The 17,880-nt window shown below is 44.6% G+C and overlaps 1 protein-coding gene across 9 annotated transcripts in view; it reads left to right on the top strand.

Annotated features, from left to right (window-relative positions):
* Positions 1-17,880, top strand: part of UBR4 (ubiquitin protein ligase E3 component n-recognin 4) — a 140,177-nt gene that overhangs the window by 104,176 nt on the left and 18,121 nt on the right. For 8 of the 9 annotated variants that reach the window (XM_064281379.1, XM_064281376.1, XM_064281378.1 and 5 more), the window contains 16 exons: positions 64-148; positions 336-463; positions 3,633-3,762; positions 3,886-4,043; positions 4,964-5,073; positions 5,700-5,841; positions 6,243-6,324; positions 6,624-6,797; positions 8,692-8,813; positions 10,192-10,389; positions 11,373-11,453; positions 14,255-14,342; positions 14,869-14,996; positions 15,944-16,051; positions 16,461-16,580; positions 17,341-17,531. In XM_064281379.1, coding sequence (XP_064137449.1) covers positions 64-148; positions 336-463; positions 3,633-3,762; positions 3,886-4,043; positions 4,964-5,073; positions 5,700-5,841; positions 6,243-6,324; positions 6,624-6,797; positions 8,692-8,813; positions 10,192-10,389; positions 11,373-11,453; positions 14,255-14,342; positions 14,869-14,996; positions 15,944-16,051; positions 16,461-16,580; positions 17,341-17,531 — 2,045 coding nt within the window. The remainder of the gene's footprint in view (positions 1-63; positions 149-335; positions 464-3,632; positions 3,763-3,885; positions 4,044-4,963; positions 5,074-5,699; positions 5,842-6,242; positions 6,325-6,623; positions 6,798-8,691; positions 8,814-10,191; positions 10,390-11,372; positions 11,454-14,254; positions 14,343-14,868; positions 14,997-15,943; positions 16,052-16,460; positions 16,581-17,340; positions 17,532-17,880) is intronic. The other variant, XM_064281380.1, reaches the window with a different exon arrangement.

Genomic DNA, 17,880 nt, shown 5'->3' with positions numbered 1-17,880 from the left:
TATGAGTCCCTGGATCAGTCCTTGGACGGATCCTTCAGACTCATTTCTACTCATGTCTTCTAGGCAAGTAGTCTTCAGTATGAAATGCTGTTGCTGACAGATTCTATCTCGAAGGAGGACAGCTGCTGGGAGCTCCGGTTACGCTGTGGTGAGTTTGGGGAACATCTGATAGGGGCTTGTCAGATAAAGGAAAGAAGCCCGCAAGGTGCAGAGTCCTCAACAGAGAGGGAAAGGCAGAAGTGGAAGTACCTTTTTAACTTTGAGACACTTGGGCGGGGTCTGCCTAGAGCAGGTAGTTTTGTGAGTGTGACTCTGGCTTTCCTTACCATCCCTAGCTCTCAGCCTTTTCCTCATGGCTGTGAACATCAAGACTCCTGTGGTTGTTGAGAACATTACCCTCATGTGCCTTCGGATCCTACAGAAGCTAATTAAACCACCTGCTCCCACCAGCAAGAAGAACAAGGTACTGGGCCAATTGGGGCAAGTCTAAAAGGGCAGGGCAGCAGCACACCTCAGCCTCTGGCCAGCGCTGTGCCCAGCCTTTTACAGCTCTCTGCTTTTCCCTGAAGTCACCTTACCTGGAAGGAAACCAAGCTCCTTTCCCTTAGTTCAGCAGAGATAGGTTGGGATTTTTGAAAAGGAAGGTTTCTCAAATTGAGAGAAGTCAAGGGTGAAATAAACATGAAAGCATAGAACAGAGTGGTTCACAATGGAGCACGGCCTCTGTCTCCAGCACACATTGGATGGTGTGCAGCTCCCAGAAAGCACTGTGTGCTTTCCTACCCCTGTGCCTTTGCACATGCAGTGTTGTGCAGTCCTGACAATCCTAGGCTTTGAAGGTAGACTTCTTGAGTTTAAATCCCAGCTCTTCACTTAACTGGCATCATGACCTTGAGCAAGTTACTTATATTCCTCTATTTCTCCATCTATAAAGTGGGGATACAGTTTCCACCTTGAAGTGAAGAATTGTTGTGAAACATAAATGATTTAATGCAGATACAGTGCTCAGAATGGTGGCTGGCCCAAATTAATCCTCAATAAATGTCAGCTATGGCTATATGCAAGGAGCCTTGGTGACACAATGGTTAAGCACTTGACTACTTAACAGAAAGGTCGGTGGTTCGAACGCACCAGCGTCTCCTCAGGAGGAAGACCTACGATCTGCTCCCATAAAGGTTATAGCCTAGGAAACCCAGTGGGGCAGTTCTGTGCTGTCATATAGGGTTGCAATGAGTTGAAATTGACTCGACAGCACACACCAGTGATAGCTACATGCTGTTTTCTCTGCCTATAATGCTCTTTCATTTTGATAGCTGTTCCTCCAAAGGTTCAGTTCTCTACTAGGCTGACTGTGAACTCCTTGAATCAAGGGCTGTATTTTTTATGTCCAGTGCGTAGCATGATACCTAGCATATAATAGCCGATTAATGAACCATTGTTAACTGAATGAATAGAGCCAAGTTTTTATCTTAAAATAACTAGCCTAGCCACAGATTGGCTTGCCTGTACCAACTTAGAATGTGCAGACTGTATTTCTTTCTCTTAGCCATGCCTGAGGATATCTGCCTCCAAACTTCCTTTTGTAGTCCTTGGGCCATTCCAGCTGCTGTTCCATCCTAGTGGGCCGTCCTTTGGTGAAGAGCAAAGTGTTCACTGCGCGAAGATTGGTTTCTGAGTGCTGAGCACTGAGAGTTACGGTTGGGGAGGAAGCTGGACATTGAACAATTTAATATATTTCCTTGTCCTGGTCTGCCCAAATAGGCCTCAGAAAAGACAGAACTGAAATACCTTCCTTCTTTCCCTTTGATGAAGGATTATTTCCCCTCCCAGATGATTCCCAGCAAATAAAATTGATCCTTGATTGCAAAGAGGGACCTTATCCCCACATAACCATCGTTTTTCTACAGTGTAAGGCAAAAGGTGATGTCCACAGTTACCCTCTAAGCACGCAAGGCCAGTGTTGATTTCACATCTTGCTTAGTTTTAGCCAAGAGCGGTAGTTCTTAAATTTTGTTCACAGATCCCTAGGTGTTCTCAAGACTTTAGGGGATCTGTGAGGTCAAAATTTATTTTCGTAGTTATGCTATGACACTCTTTGCCCTTTTCACTGTGTTGGCGTTGGTGCTGATGGTGTAAACTCAATGATGAGTGAGGTGCTGGTGCCTCAGCATGAGAAGGCAGTGGCACCTAACTCTACTAGTACTGTCTTCTTCACTTTCGTGCACTTGGAGTGGGGGTAGGCGTGGAGAAGGAGAGCCAGTTAAACTGAAGAATGTTCCTGATGAAGCAGTATAAATTAATAATTTTATTAAATCTCAACTCTGAGTACTAGTGTTCTTCATAATCAGTGTGACAAAAGGAAAGCACACAAAAAGCCCTCTGCTGCGCACAGAAGTCCAGTGGTTGTCTTGAGGGAAAGCACTTGAGTGTGATTGTTTGAGCTGCAAGGTGCTCTTTTCATGGAGCATCGTTTGTACTTGAAAGATCAGCTGACAGACAAATTGTGGTTGTTCACACTTGTGTATCTGGCAGACATTTTCTTTAAAAAAATCAATGAAGTGAACCTGTCGCTTCAAGAACAATTGAGGTAGTTCAGTGAGCCAGTATTTTCCAAATGACCTGTGTATGTTGCAAAGTCCTGCATGGGTAAAAGATGAATTCTAATGTAACAGAAAATGAAAAGTTCATTGATGAGGTTTAGATTCAAGTTACAGCTCATCTTGTTAAGAACCTATTACTTGTTGAATTGTGGTGTAGTATCAAAGAAAAACACCCATAGTTAATTGAAAAAGTTATTAAAATATTCCTCCCTTTCCAACTGCATATCTGTTTGAAGTCAATTTTTTTTTTTTTGTATTTAATACAATGTGTCATAATAGTTTGAATGCAAAAGCAGATACGAGAATTCAGCTGTCTTATTTAGCCAATCATTAAATGATTTTCAAAAAGGTAAAACAGTGCTACTCTTTAGATTATTTTTGTTTTGACAGATATAAAAAATGTTATTTAGCTTGGCAGGTAATGGATTTATTCTTTTGTAAAAAAAAAAAAAAAAATGAATTAATATTTTAAAAACTTCTCAGTTTTAATTTTCGATATGGTGAATATCGATAGCTGTAATCACACAAACAAGCCTTTTGGGGTCCACAATAATTTTTAAGAATCTATGAAGAGGTTCAGTGACCAAAAATTTGAGAACTGCTGGGTTAGCGTGCCTCTCACTCGCTCTCTGGGGCTCTTTGCTATGCAGGTAGTTCTGGTTAGTAATGCCTCTTTAAATTCTGCATACCGCGCAGTGACCCCTAGAAGATTTATGCTTTGGCAAACTGCGAATCAGCCTGAGGGTAGGAATTAGCGTACATGCTATAGGATTGCCTGTAGGAAACCAGCTATGTTTGTCCTGTCCGGTAAAAACTGGTGACCTTAAGCTCACGGTGGAGATGCTACTGCTAAATTGGATCAAAATGGCTTAACAGGAACATATATTTGGGCATAAAACATGTTGACTGTTGGTCCTTCTGATCTTCTTACCTTTGCATATCCCTCCTTGCGGGGGGCCTGTGCCGTTATATGGGAGCTGGACTCTGGTGTACTCTCACTGCCTATTACCTTCGTTCGCTTTCTTCCTCCAGGATGTTCCTGTTGAAGCCCTCACCACAGTGAAGCCCTACTGCAATGAGATCCATGCCCAGGCCCAGCTGTGGCTCAAGAGAGATCCCAAAGCATCCTACGAGGCTTGGAAGAAGTGTCTTCCTATCAGAGGTGTGTCAATCTCTTTCAAACTTGGGGAGTCAGTCACTCCTACCCCTATCCTGTCAGCCCTGCAATCGACCCTTTTCTGTCACTTTCTTTTACTTACTGTCTCTGGGCCCCTTTGCCTTCCAGGAATAGATGGCAATGGAAAATCCCCCAGCAAATCAGAGCTCCGCCATCTCTATTTGACTGAGAAGTATGTGTGGAGGTGGAAACAGTTCCTCAGTCGTCGGGGAAAGAGGACCTCTCCCTTGGATCTCAAACTGGGGCACAACAACTGGCTGCGGCAAGTGAGTGACCATCTTCTGGGCACCTCTCCCTACTGCGCCCCGCCCCCACATATGGAGGGCTGTGTTTCTGCTCCTCCCCACATGTCTACTCCAGTGTCTTTTCTTTCACTTTGCTATTCTTGCTTCTTTTCAAATAGGAAATGGTTAGAGGTTCTTAGTTGCAGCCATCAGTGCGGTGGACTAGCCAGAACAGAGTTTTTCTCTGTCCTTCTCATCAGGCATGTCGTGCTCTCTGCTCCCCTCCTTGATCACATGATGGCACTAAACCTCAGTGCCTGGGCTCCCCTTCTTTCTCCCATTTCTCTTATCTCCTACCATCCTCCTCTCCCTCTTTCTAGTTAATCTGTTAAAGGATTAAAGTAATTGCACTTTAGAGAATCCATTTATCCATCGATGTATAGAATAAGAGATATGTGGTTGACTTTAAACAAAAGGATTCAGCATACAGGCGTCCCAGAAAAGAATTACAGAAGGCTTTGCCAAAGAAAATACTTGTCTTTTGTTTTTTTTAGCTAAGCCATTCTAAGTATGCTCTTCAGATTACTGGGTGGAGGAACTCTCGATGAAGAAAGGTTCCCAAGGAGCCTTGTTACCCAGTCTGCAACAGATGGTCCTTGTGTTAAACCAAACCCACTGGGGTCAAATTGATTCCGACTTACAGTGACTCTGTAGGACAAAGTAGAACAGCCCCGTAGGGTTTCCAAGGAGCAGCTGGTAGATTCAAACTGCTGACCTTTTTTGGTTAGCACCGGGGCTCCTTGGACCTTGTGTTAGATGGTGATTTTCACCTTTAACCGTTTCCTTGGGAGGTTCCCAAAGAACTTTTCCTGGATGGATGGTAGCTGACTGAGCTCTGCAACAGACCGATGAAGCCAGCAGTCATCTAAGCAGTGGCCTCTCCTCTCCCCTGTGTCCTGTAGGTGCTCTTTACTCCGGCGACGCAGGCAGCACGTCAAGCAGCCTGTACCATTGTGGAAGCTCTAGCCACCATTCCCAGCCGCAAGCAGCAGGTCCTTGACCTCCTCACCAGGTACTGTTTGAGGGTGGCGGTGGGGAGGGTAGTTACACTTCAACTAAAGTCTTTCCTTCTTTCCTGGGGAATCTAAGAGCACTTCAGAGGTCCAGGAGATCGGAGGCACACCTGTTTGGGCTATAATGTCTAGCATTCACCACCATCTTATTTCCATGTAGAAGACCACAGAAATAAAAAATGTTTTAAAAAGCTGAGTTTTAGTGCTAGTACTAGTAACAGCAGCAGCTAACATTCATTGACGCTGTATGAGCGCACAGATGCTGGGCACGCGTTGTCTCATTTAGTCCTCGTAGCAGCTGGGCTTAGAGTGATTAGTCAGCTTGTTCACGGTAAGGCCAAGGTTTGGACCCAGGCAGTCTAATCCCAAAGGCCACGTTATTAGATTCTTCTAAATGATTCAGTCAAAAAGCCCTGTCACTGCCCAGGTAGCTACTATTCATATTTTGGGGCGTTTTTTTTCCTAACATTGACAGTTTGTGGCATGGCTTTCCCTGTTGCGTGCTCTGGATTCTTCCCAAATGTGCGAAGTTCCCAGGTGGGAGGCTTGGGGTGTTCTTAGGTGCCCTCCCTCCATCCTCCTGGCTCTGAGTTCTCTAATCGTGGCCTGTCCCTGTCAATGGCAGTTACCTAGATGAATTGAGCATAGCTGGTGAGTGTGCAGCAGAGTACCTGGCTCTCTATCAGAAGCTCATCACCTCAGCTCACTGGAAAGTCTACCTGGCAGCTCGGGGAGTCCTGCCCTATGTGGGCAACCTCATCACGAAGGTATCCACCTCCAGCCTAGTACAGCCCCCTGCCCCTAATTCTCCTTTCGTTTTGCTCTTTTGCTGATGTAAACTTTGAGATATTCTTTTTTGCTAAAAAGAAATACTTGTTGAAACTACTACCTTTATGACTTCGTTGTATTTGTCCTATGGATATGGCACTCTGTTGAGGTTATTTAGCCTGTTTCCAATTTTGGAGCAATCTCTTAACATCACTGCAGCTGTCCTTGGCTTCTTGGAAAGGAGCACTGCAAGGATTCAGGTTGAGGGAACCATTAGAATGAAAAGATGATGACTCCCAATTGTCTGTGGTTGGTGTCTTTTGTTGGGACAGTGGTGGAGGTGACAGGTGTCACTGGCAGTGCAGTCACACTGACTGTGCTTGTCATCCATCCCGTTTAGGAAATAGCCCGTTTGCTGGCCCTGGAGGAAGCCACCCTGAGCACTGATCTGCAGCAGGGATATGCCCTCAAGAGTCTCACAGGTAGGGAGAGCTGCCTCACCCTTTCTTTAGGGTATCCTGGGTAGGTTTTGGGGACTGACCCTTAGTTTCTTGGGAACTGGGGCTGATTCTGTTCCCCCTTGTATTGGCCATAGTGCAAATTTAAGCTCTTAATATTTCTCCCATTGATGGGATTACGTTTTTGAGTTCCTGTTCACTATTGACCAATTCAGTTCATTGAACAGCTACTGTGTGCCATGCACAAAAATAGATTCTCCCAGACCCTCCTTTCTTGTATAATCATCCAGGGCTCTTGTGGCAACTTTTTCCTGTCCCCACAGGCCTTCTCTCCTCCTTTGTTGAGGTGGAATCCATCAAAAGACACTTCAAAAGTCGCCTGGTGGGTACCGTGCTGAATGGATACCTGTGCTTGCGAAAGCTAGTGGTTCAGAGGACCAAGCTGATTGATGAGACACAGGATATGCTGCTGGAGATGCTGGAGGACATGACCACAGGTAGCACTCCTGAGGGACCTGGGGCCCAAGGCTTCAGGGTCCCTTCTGGGCCTGGCTAAGTGCATTAGTTTGATTTCTCCGAATTCCAGAGCTAGCTCAGTCAATTTGGACTGTTTACATTGAGCAAGATGAGGTCAGGGATTCTCTGATGTTTTTCATTGGCTCTGGAAAACTCTCAGCCATTATCTCTTTGGTTACCTCTGCCCTATTTTCTCTCCCTGTTCCTTATGGGACTCCAGTCTGTCTGTCATTTATGAGTCTTCACCTCTTTCATATTCTTCATGTCTTTGGGTCTTTATGCTACATTTTAGGTAGTTTTTTCAGTTCTGTCATTCCATTTATTAATTTTTTTCTTTGCCTATGTGTAATCTAAGGAGCCCTGGTGACGTAGTGGTTAAGTGCTTGGCTGCTAACCAGAAGGTTGGAGGTGTGAACCCACCAGGTACTCCATGGGAGAAAGATCTGGCAGTCTTCTTCCGTAAAGATCACAGCTTTGAAAAACCTATGGGGCAGTTCTGCTGTGACCTCTAAGGTCGTAATAAGTCAGAATCAACTCGATGGCAGTGGGTTTGGTTTTGGGTTGATGTGTAATCTGTTTAATCTTCCCAGCGGGCTCTCCTAGTTCTATACACAGATTGTGTAGTCTCTTGTTTTTTACTTATCTTTTCTATCCTTTTAATAATCCCTAAACGTATTACACATACATTCTGTGTCTGATAATTCTGAAATTTGAAATACCTATGGATTTGATTCTGTTGTTTGTTATTCTGCCTGTGGCTCATGGTACCTTGTATCTTTTTGTATTTTGTGATTTTCGACTCTGAGTGAGTTCATGTTTTGGGGATTTACCTGTTGGTGCAGTTCATTAGGACCTGGCTCAAAGATGGGTTCATTCAGAGAGAATTTGTGTCTTCTTCTACCAGGCATCTCAGGGCACTGCCATCCTGGGGCTGCCTTCAACTAAGCTCTGAACTTCGTGTTTTTGAGCCCTCCTAGCTATCGTGATTTTTGAGCCACAAACCCCTGTAAGGGGCTCGCATGTTATGAGTTCTCAGAGATTCTTTTCCCCCCTCTACTTAATGCCAAATTTTAAGAGAAACAATGTCCTTGTAGTTCTTTGGTTGGAGGAAAAGGAGTTATTTCTAGTTACACTAAGGGCGTAACTCTTTTGGAATATCAGATCTATGTGTGTGTGTGTCGGGAGGGAGTCTCCTGTTAGACTCCTCATCTCCGTAGGCTTTGGGCCTTTGATGCCACTCCCGGATCTGGCAAGTTGTGAAAACCAAAGCACAGAGCATAAGTTGGCTTACACTGGTGTTTCACGTGTCTCCTTGGGTTCCTGCTCTTTATTTTAGTTTTTGGCCTTTGATTCTTCTTTGCTAGTGCGCCAGCTCACGGATACAGTTTTTTTCAGTGTTTTTAGTTGTTTTTAGTGGGGCAAAGTAGAAAGTAGGTCAGGGAACCTAGTCTACCATATTCCCAGAGATGGGAGTCCTTCCACTGCCCTTGTCGTGCCATGCTGAGCTGGTTTGTGAATTTGCCAGACCTCTTAAAAGTCCTTATTTTCTCACTCTCACGTGACTTGAGGCTATTTGGCAAGTGCCTTTTTTTGGCAAGGAGATGCTAAATTGAATACATAGTAGTCCCTCCTCTAGTCAAGGTTATAATCCAGAGAGGGAACAAGACATGGATACAACTAAACAGGATGCAGTGTGTTGAATTGGGAGTTAAGGATTTCAAATTGAGTGTGGTCTGAGTATAAAATCAATCAGCATCGACTTTCCCAATTGAAATATTGATGAGGCCATGCAGGGACTTACCAGGTAGAAAGAGTCTGTCAACAGTGTGTGTGAAGCTCTTTCCTCACTGACTTGGCCATTTTGACTTTTGACAGGTACAGAATCAGAAACCAAGGCCTTCATGGCTGTGTGCATTGAGACAGCCAAGCGCTACAATCTGGATGACTACCGGACTCCTGTCTTCATCTTTGAGAGGCTCTGCAGCATCATTTATCCTGTAAGCAGTGGGGTGCTTCTCATGGCTCTTGGTGTTTACATGAGCCAGTTTGCCATGAAGTGGCTCATTGTGGCCATTTTAGTGGCTCATTGTAGCCATGGGGAATCTTACCTGCTGTGGGTCAGTTAGTCAACATTTTAGAAAGAGCCACTGACAGAAGATAGAAGCAACCTCATAATTTTCCTGTTCCTGATGATGAGAAATCTAATGACTTGGTCCAAGTTTCTGGATTCAAGGTCAGATCAGTCTTTTTTTTAAGATCCCATTACCAAAATCCCAGTGCTTCTCAATTCAACATACCATGAAAGAAGCACTGTTGAGCTAGAGTATAAAATTGTCTCTCTTCTTTCTTTTTTCTCCTGTTTTGTGCATGCATGTGCGTGTCTTTTCTCTAGTCTGAGCTACATAGAAGCATGGTACGACCCAAAGACCCCCTGCTGTTAATGAGTGTCTTAGTTATCTGGTGCTGCTATCAACCGAAATGCCACAAGTGGGTGGCTTTAACAAACAGAAATTTATTCTCTCACAGTTTAAGAGGCTGGAAGTCAAAATTCAGGGTGCCAGCTCTAGAGGAAGCCTTTCTCTCTTTGTTGGCTCTGGAGGAAGGTCCTTGTCTCATCTTCGACTTCCTGGTTCCTTGGATATCTCCATATGTCTTGGCATCTGTCTTACCCCATCTCTGCTTCTTTCGCTTACTTGTTTAATCTACTTAGTATCTCAGAAGAGATTAACTCAAGACATGGTCCCACACTAATCCCACCTCCTTAACATAGCAGAGACAACCCTTTTCCAAATGGGATTTGGATAACCACAGGCATAGAGGTTAGGAATTACAGCATACATTTTAGGGGGACACAATTGAATCCATAAGAGTGAGGAAAGGTGAAAAACACCAGTATCATAAGTTAATGATACTTAACTGTTGGAGTTGGGCATACCTGAATGTTATATAATATAGAGATGACCCCCTTGACCTCAGGGTCGTCAGTGACAAAGCCGTCTGGCTCCAGATTGGTTAGCACTGCACAAGACAGGCAGGAGGAAGAAAGCCCCCCACCCCATTTCGGTAATACAGCTTTCATGTGTCACTCCTCATCTGTTTCCTTTGTTATACTTTCTCTCCTACTCCACTCCTGGTTTTCAGGCGAGATGCTTAATATTAAGGATACTTGAATTGTATTTGGATTTATCTGAATTGCCTCACCTCTGAGCTTCCTGTCCTCTGTCTTTAAGTGTGTAAGTGGTTGATGCGTTTGATATGCTTCGCTTAGAGTGTCCGTAGGACAAGGCAGCATGGTATAAATCTAAAAGGCCTCCACCATTCCTCTACCCCATCTTCATGCCATCCCTCTGGTGCATCTGTCTCTCTGTCCTTTAGGAGGAGAATGAAGTCACTGAGTTCTTTGTGACCCTGGAGAAGGATCCCCAACAAGAAGACTTTTTACAGGGCAGGATGCCTGGGAACCCATACAGCAGCAATGAGCCGGGCATTGGGCCACTGATGAGGGACATAAAGAACAAGATTTGCCAGGACTGTGACTTGGTGGCTCTCCTGGAAGATGACAGTGGGATGGAGGTAACAAGCATAGGACAATGCTGCTGAGTGATTAAGAGCATGGGCTGGGATCAAATTCTGGTTCCTCCTGAGTAGCTGATTAACCTTGGGTGGGGTAGCTTGCTTCCAGGGCTTTGAACTGGCTCCTTCCATTTTGAACCCCTGCTGAGAATTTGCATGTCTAACAAGTTCCCAGGCGATGCTAATGCTACTGGTTAGGGACCAATTCAGAGAACCGGTAGTAGAGCAGTAGTTCTCAAAGTTTATTATTTGTAAGAATTACCTGGGGATCTTGTTAAAATGTAGATTCTGATTCAGTATATCTGGGGTGGAAGTGCAAATTCTCAGCAGGGGTTTGAGCCCAAATGAGGCAGTTAGAAGCCCTGCTCCTCAGCTTCCTTGTCTTTAAATTGGGACTAATGGTTCCCACCTACTACCTCTCCTAGTGCTGAGGTTAATTACCTAAAAAGAGCTCTGTCCAGTGCCTGGCATGAGTAAGCAAGCAGCTAATGACTATTGGTTATAGTGGTGGTAGGTTTTTATTATTGTTTCTGGTGGAGGCCACCCAGTGATTCCAAGTTAAACTGGATCCCTAAATACTGGCACTTTAGTCATCGTGCAGGGTTCTGGCCCTGCGTCTGATACTTTCTGGCAGAGAACCTCGTGGGTCTGGCGTTATCACATACGTGGAGAAAAACATGTTGGGTGAAATACAGAAAATTGCTTTTTCTGGTACTGAGCCTGAAATGGACTCAAGATAGGAGAAGGTCCTCAGCAGAGGTTTTTAAACTGTAGTCCATGGTTCGGGGTTGTAACCCCTGAAATTTTAGACAAAATTCTGTGTGTTATGCACACGTGTGTGTTTTTCTATAGAGAAGGAAAGCCCGTAGAAAGGTTCATGATACATAAAAATTTTCACCATTGCCACAAAGTGCCCTTTGTTCTTAACATTTACTTATCTTAAAATTATTTGGGATAACAGCCTCATTTACCTTTCTGTTCAGCTTCTAGTGAACAATAAAATCATTAGTTTGGACCTTCCCGTGGCTGAGGTTTACAAGAAGGTCTGGTGCACCACAAATGAGGTACGTGCTTGTTTTCTTGCTGGGAGGTGTGGTTTTACTTCTCTGACTTACACAGACCTGTTCCAGGACAAGCAGTTGTTAATCATCACTTGCCCAGCTTGCATCAGCCCTTCTGGGTCTTTACTTCCCCTCTTTGTGGTCTGTGTGGAGAAAGGCAGTCATCTTTTCCTCCTTTTGAGGAATCAGACTAGTGAAGGTGAAGAGCTTCTGGAGAGGAGGAGCAGTTTCTAGCTTTGTGCAGCACAAGCTGTGCTGCTCAGGTCCTCGAACCATGGCAATTGAAGGCCTGGCAGTGTCTGAGGAAGCACTGAGATGGGGAATGCTTGCTGTCTTATACCCTTTTAATATTGGCACCTCTCTGCTGAGGTTAATTCTCACCTTTTTCTGGGTCTGCTCATAACATTTTTCTAGCAGCTTTGCCAAGAAGTACAGTTTCTGTTTTACTAGTTGGGGAATTGAGACTCAAATAGGTAGTTATTTTTGAGAAGGGGGAAGGGGAAATGAAGGCAGTGTAGTGACCTGGTCCTTTTGATTACCTCCATACTATTTGTACACTTAGGAAAGTCCACTTCCTGATACTCCACTTCACCTCCCTCTCCTCTTTTCTTAGTATCTGTCCCCTGTTCCTTTCTTTCCTATCTTCCTGTCTCCTTTCCTTCCCCTCCATTTATCTCTTTTCTTCCCATTCCTTCACAACTCTTCTTTCTACTCTGTGGGGGTGGGGAGCTTTAGTAAATAAATCAAATAAATAATTACAGCAAACTAGTGTACCAGCGGAGGAGCCCTGATGGTTCAGTGGTTAAGAGCTGGGCTACTAACCAAAAGGTTGGTGCTTTGAACCCACCAGCTGCTCCACAGGAGAAAGATGTGGCAGTCTGCTTCCATAAAGATTACAGCTTTGGAAACCCTTTAAGGCAGTTCTACTTTGTCTTGTAGTGTTGCTGTGGGTCAGCATTGACTCGGTTTGGTTCTTGGTTTAGTGTACCAATGAAGCACCACAAACTTTCCTATACTTAGTCTCAAATACTTTTGTAGAGTTTATGAAACTAAATTGGCAGCGTACTACTTCTACATTTTAGCCTTTAATTAGTTATATATTTTTGCTTTCCTTTCTGTTCTCCCACTTTGCTGGGAATCCTGGTCACTGTTTACTGTTGGCCTACTGCCAGTTGAGTAGGTGTAACACTGTTGGCAGAGGGACACGCAGAGGACTGACCCACCCGTGGCATCTTGTCACAGACATTTTAGCGTCCAAACAGAACGATACAGATTTAATCCTAGCTGCATATGAAAAAGTAAGACCAAGCTTCTACAGGCACCATCGTAAATGGTGGTTTGGAACCCAAGGAGTCTTCATGGGCACCTGCCCTTCTGAACCACGAGGCAGAAATTGAGAGTCAGTCCGCCCCCGCCCCCCTTATATTAGCATCATCTACTGAGGGGTTCTTCTATCAAAGTCCAGAGTTTGTGGGAGATTTTTGTCTAGGCTTTTATTAACTGCCCTTGTCTACTTTGCCCCTCCTTTCCATAATAAACAACCCGTCTTATTAGCTACCTGTTCTGTTTTCTATGTCTCTTTCTCTTTCTCTCCATGGTATACGGATGTTCTTTCTCTGAGGAGTTCCCACCGGGCTTCCAAAGGTGGAAACACTTCTAGAACTGACCTTTCTGACAGCTTTTCTTCCTCTGGGGTTCTCTGTCTTGAATCTGAGAGTTGGGTTGGAAGCAGGCAGTTTGCATTAGTGAGGTACCGACTCTCCCACTTAATATTTCATATAGTGTGACTTTGAGCCCTCATTTCTCATCTCCAAACTGAGAAAAATATATATGCTAAATTGCTTAGTTCAGTATCTGGTATGCAGTGAACTCTTACTTCTCCCATATACTAAAGTTGCTGTAATCTTCAAATGTATAAAAGGCTTGTTTCTAATCATTCTAGAGAGGTTATGGGTTTTAGCTTGAAGAAATTAAGTGAACTCTGTTCTTGTTATGCAGTTATACGAAGACCTCAGAATCTCCGTACGCGGGAGATTGATGTATTTCCTTTTTTTGCTTTTGATTCCTGAACTTGAATCAGAGTCCTTGATCTAATTGACCTCACTTGTTCTGATTCTCTGGGTATTGTTCTCTACTGGTTAGCAGTCCTGGGGGAGGCACAGGCTTGGAATGAGACCTGGGCTTATAGCTGTATAACTTTGAACAAGCTGCTTAACCTTGTGTAAAAGGAGGGTAATACAAAGTACTTAATTAGCACAGGACCCAGCACAGAGTAAAACACTCAATAAATAATAGTTGCTGTAGTTATTACATAGGGTTATAGTGAATAAACAAGATAGTGTTTGTAAAACACTTCACACGGTGCCCGGCCTGTAGTAGACATGAAATAAAATCAGTTTCTTTTCCCCTAAGTGAATTACAGTGCATTTGGATTCTAGGAAATGTACTGGCCGAGACCATGTAGAAAAATAGTGGCTTTCCACATTGCTGAGGCATTAAACAAGAGCCGGTGTCGAGCCCTTTCCATTTTTCTTGGGGCCTCTATACAAGTAAGGAGCCCTGGTGGCACAGTGGCTAAGTGCTCACCTGCTAACTGAAAGGTCAGTAGTTCGAACCCACCAGCCACTCTGTGGAATAAAGATGTGGCAGCCTGCTTCCGTAAAGCTTACAGCCTTGGAAACTCTTCTAGGCAGTTCTCTGTCCTGTAGGGTTGCTATGAGTCAGAATCAACTCAATGGCAGTGGGTTTTTTTTTTTTTTTTTTTTTTAATATACAAGTACCTTTCTCCAACTTTCTCTGCTCAGGGAGAGCCCATGAGGATTGTTTATCGAATGCGGGGGCTGCTGGGGGATGCCACGGAGGAGTTCATTGAGTCCCTAGACTCCACCACAGGTATGGCCCTTTTCACAGACAGTGCTGCACATTGGATTTGAGGTTTGGGACCGCAAAGCGGTTCATGTCCTGGGACTTAAGGGTGTTCTCAGCAAATATTCTCTTGTATCTGTGCATCAAAATTGTGAGATTACTTCTCTAACTGAGGAAAATGTGTGCATCTCTGGCGTAGCTCAGACACCTCTGGAGGTTGGGAAAAAATTAGTCTTTTAGGGGAAAAAATGCATTTAGCAGCAGTCTTGAGCACAGAGAAAGTTTTATCTTAACCCCCACCCCCCCCCATAGGTAGTAGTGATATTGTATTTTCACGTTTGAGTAAATTATTTAATTTTAAATGACTTGAACTTTAAAAAAGCTGTTACTTGGAATGAGATAGTACAGTTTAACACCAAATTGAACCCTTTTTATCAGCTACCTCTTTATTGGAGATAGGGAAAGGGAAGTAGCTGTCAGCCTGCAAGAGAGCTGTCTGTTTATCCCCATCTTCACCTTCCCCTTCATTTCTGTTTGGATCATTTGACTCCAGATGAAGAAGAAGATGAAGAAGAAGTATATAAGATGGCTGGTGTGATGGCCCAGTGTGGGGGCCTGGAGTGCATGCTTAACAGACTGGCAGGGATCAAGGATTTCAAGCAGGGACGCCACCTTCTAACAGTGAGTGGGGTTAGCAAGGAGGGGACCAGCCCTCTGGCTTTGGGAGAGGCCCCTATGGAAAGAAGCTTGTGGCCGTTGTGCCATTTAACCCTAGAGGGCAGCATGGTGTCATGGACCAGTGCTGGCTCATGAAAGACCTGGCAGCTTCCCCAAGCCCTCGACATCTTAGGCACAGCCCTCCCCCAGCCACTCCCCCCAAAAACCTTTTCTGACATCTCTTTAGTCACCTGTGGAACCAATGTCTTCCCCAAATAGCTACAGTTATGTCCATGTTTTTGTTCGTTTTTCTTTCAATTTTTGCTTTTTTAATGAACTTTGTGATGTAACCCTTTCATTTCTCATGTTGTAGAATTTTGTTTGGGTGTTCATCCAACCATTTCATTAGGAATTAGAGAAGATTAGAAGATTTCCAAGGCATCATAAATGTTATACCATCATTTCACCCCCAGGGATATGAGAACAAATATTTTTGTGCCCATGTCTTAAATGACTGACTTAGTTCATGGGGTGTTCACTGGGATTTGGAATCCACCAGGAACTTATCAGTGTCCTGTGGAGCCCCCTGAAAGCCCTGTGCAGTGACCTCTCACAGGCCATGTGCTTCATTCAGTTCAGCCTGAGTTGCTACTGGAGTTTCCCCAAGACAATAGAGCGTCACCTGTTCATTAGCGAGTGGTGTCACTGCTGTTAGTTTTAGCGATGTTAGCGGCATACCCAGCCCATGAGGACTATCTCTGCAGACCATAGCCATTTAAAAAGCCAGCCTCCTGTGACATCCCAGCCTTCTTACCATGTCCCCTTAAGGGTTCCCTCTCCCTACTGTTCTCTACATTTCAGGAGGGGCACCTACTGATGGTACACGTCCCCTCTTAGACATTTCTTTCCTGCTTGTCCCCGCTCCTTATGCTGTCAGATGGTCTCATGGGTTTTACTTGCCCTCTTGTTAGGTGCTGCTGAAATTGTTCAGTTACTGCGTGAAGGTGAAAGTCAACCGGCAGCAGCTGGTCAAGCTGGAAATGAACACTTTGAACGTCATGCTGGGGACTCTAAACTTGGTAAAGAGTGTGGGCTGCAGGTGATGAAGAATGAGCCTTGAAAGCCCAGGGATGGGAGGAGAGATCTCAGTTCTGGGCTCAGATAAAATGAATGTGTAGCCTCTTCAAGCCCTTCATCTGCCTGACTGATGCAGAGGCTTGAGTCAGTCAGGCTGTCCCTTCTGCTGGCTCCCCTCCATGCTGCTTCCATGGCAGCCCTGAGCTTACTTGTTCCTTTCTTAATTCAAGAGGAAGGATATTCCCTAAACCATCCAGACTTCATACCAATGAAAAAATAGGTGCGTGTACACACACACAGACATAGAGAATCTCTGAGAATTGAGGCCATGAAGGGCATCAGTGAGAAGCAGATTCTCTCAGCAATGAGGGGCTGTGGTTTTATCCCCAGTGACTGGGTGTCCTTCTACAGGCCCTGGTAGCTGAGCAAGAAAGTAAGGATAGTGGCGGTGCAGCTGTGGCTGAGCAGGTGCTTAGCATCATGGAGATCATCCTAGATGAGTCCAACGCCGAGCCCCTGAGTGAGGACAAGGTGAGTAGGGACCCTGTCCATCTGTCTATAGACACTTACTGAGAACCTATACTGTCTCGTTGCCAGCAACAAGCTTGTTTGCATCTAGCTCAGGTCAACAGAAATGATCGAACTGCACTGTTCATAGTTAATGGCAAGGCTCAACTAATGGTGACATCATTTCACTGAAGCCTGAAATCTTTGGATTCAGGGGAACAAAGCTGCTTAGGATATTCTTTCACTCAAAAGCAGCTCATTAATAAAATTCTGGCATGTCCCAGCTGACAGACAGGAGCCTTCGTTCAACTCCTAATTTCACAGTTGAGGAGACTCCAAGCCCAGGAAAATGAAGTTAGCTGCTCAGTGTTACATCATTGGTTACTGGCAGAATTAGGCCTCGAAGTCAGGTCTCCAGCTCCCAGTTCACTTTCTCTGCACTTGCTACACCTGTGCCTTCCCCCATTCTTATGGGGTGCTAATGTTCTTGTTTAGAGATATGACCAAATGAATATTAGGTAGTCTCCATTCTCTTAGGAGGAGGGATTGTGTTGGTGTGTCTTGATTCCCTGAGAATGTTAACAGAGCCATCACAGAAACTTAGAAGCTAATCTCTCAGTGGAGCCCACACTGTTTCTTATTTCCCATGAAATGCTAAGACACAGTTCTTCTAGGGCTACTTCTGATGGCTGTGATGAAAGTGGATGTCTTTTGGGGGTTAGAAGTTGGATGCAGCTAAAGTCCTGATCCTGTTAATGGGCCTTTGATCCTCTTTCCTATGCAGAGCAACCTGCTCCTGACAGGTGACAAAGATCAACTTGTGATGCTCCTGGACCAGATCAACAGTACCTTTGTCCGTTCCAACCCTAGTGTGCTCCAGGGCCTGCTTCGCATAATCCCATACCTGTCCTTTGGCGAAGTGGAGAAAATGCAGATCCTGGTGGAGCGATTCAAACCATACTGCAACTTTGACAAGTATGTTGCCTGGATTTCACAGAGCTAAGTGAGAGTCCCTGCAAAAACTCTGAACTAGTCCTGTGAGACCAAGGAAGAATCACTTGAATTTCTATGAGATTGTTTTGAATAAACTTACTAAAGGCCGACTGTGTGCCAGTTCCAGTCTGTAAGTGGCTGAGTCTAGTTGAGGAGTCAGTAATTAAAATATATTGTGTTAAAGTAGCAATTGGGTAGCAGAGAAGGGGATATGCCAAGATGGAGGGAAGTCATAAGCAGAAAATATAAGAGAATGTTGTGAGTTCGGGGAACGTAGCAGATAAGAGGGATAGTAGCAGGAGCCAGAGGGTCTTTTATGTCATGTTTAATT

This window comes from Loxodonta africana, chromosome 3 (genome assembly GCF_030014295.1).
Source record: "Loxodonta africana isolate mLoxAfr1 chromosome 3, mLoxAfr1.hap2, whole genome shotgun sequence".
NCBI classification, from domain to species: Eukaryota; Metazoa; Chordata; class Mammalia; order Proboscidea; family Elephantidae; genus Loxodonta; species Loxodonta africana.
This window is presented reverse-complemented; position numbering and strand designations above follow the sequence as displayed.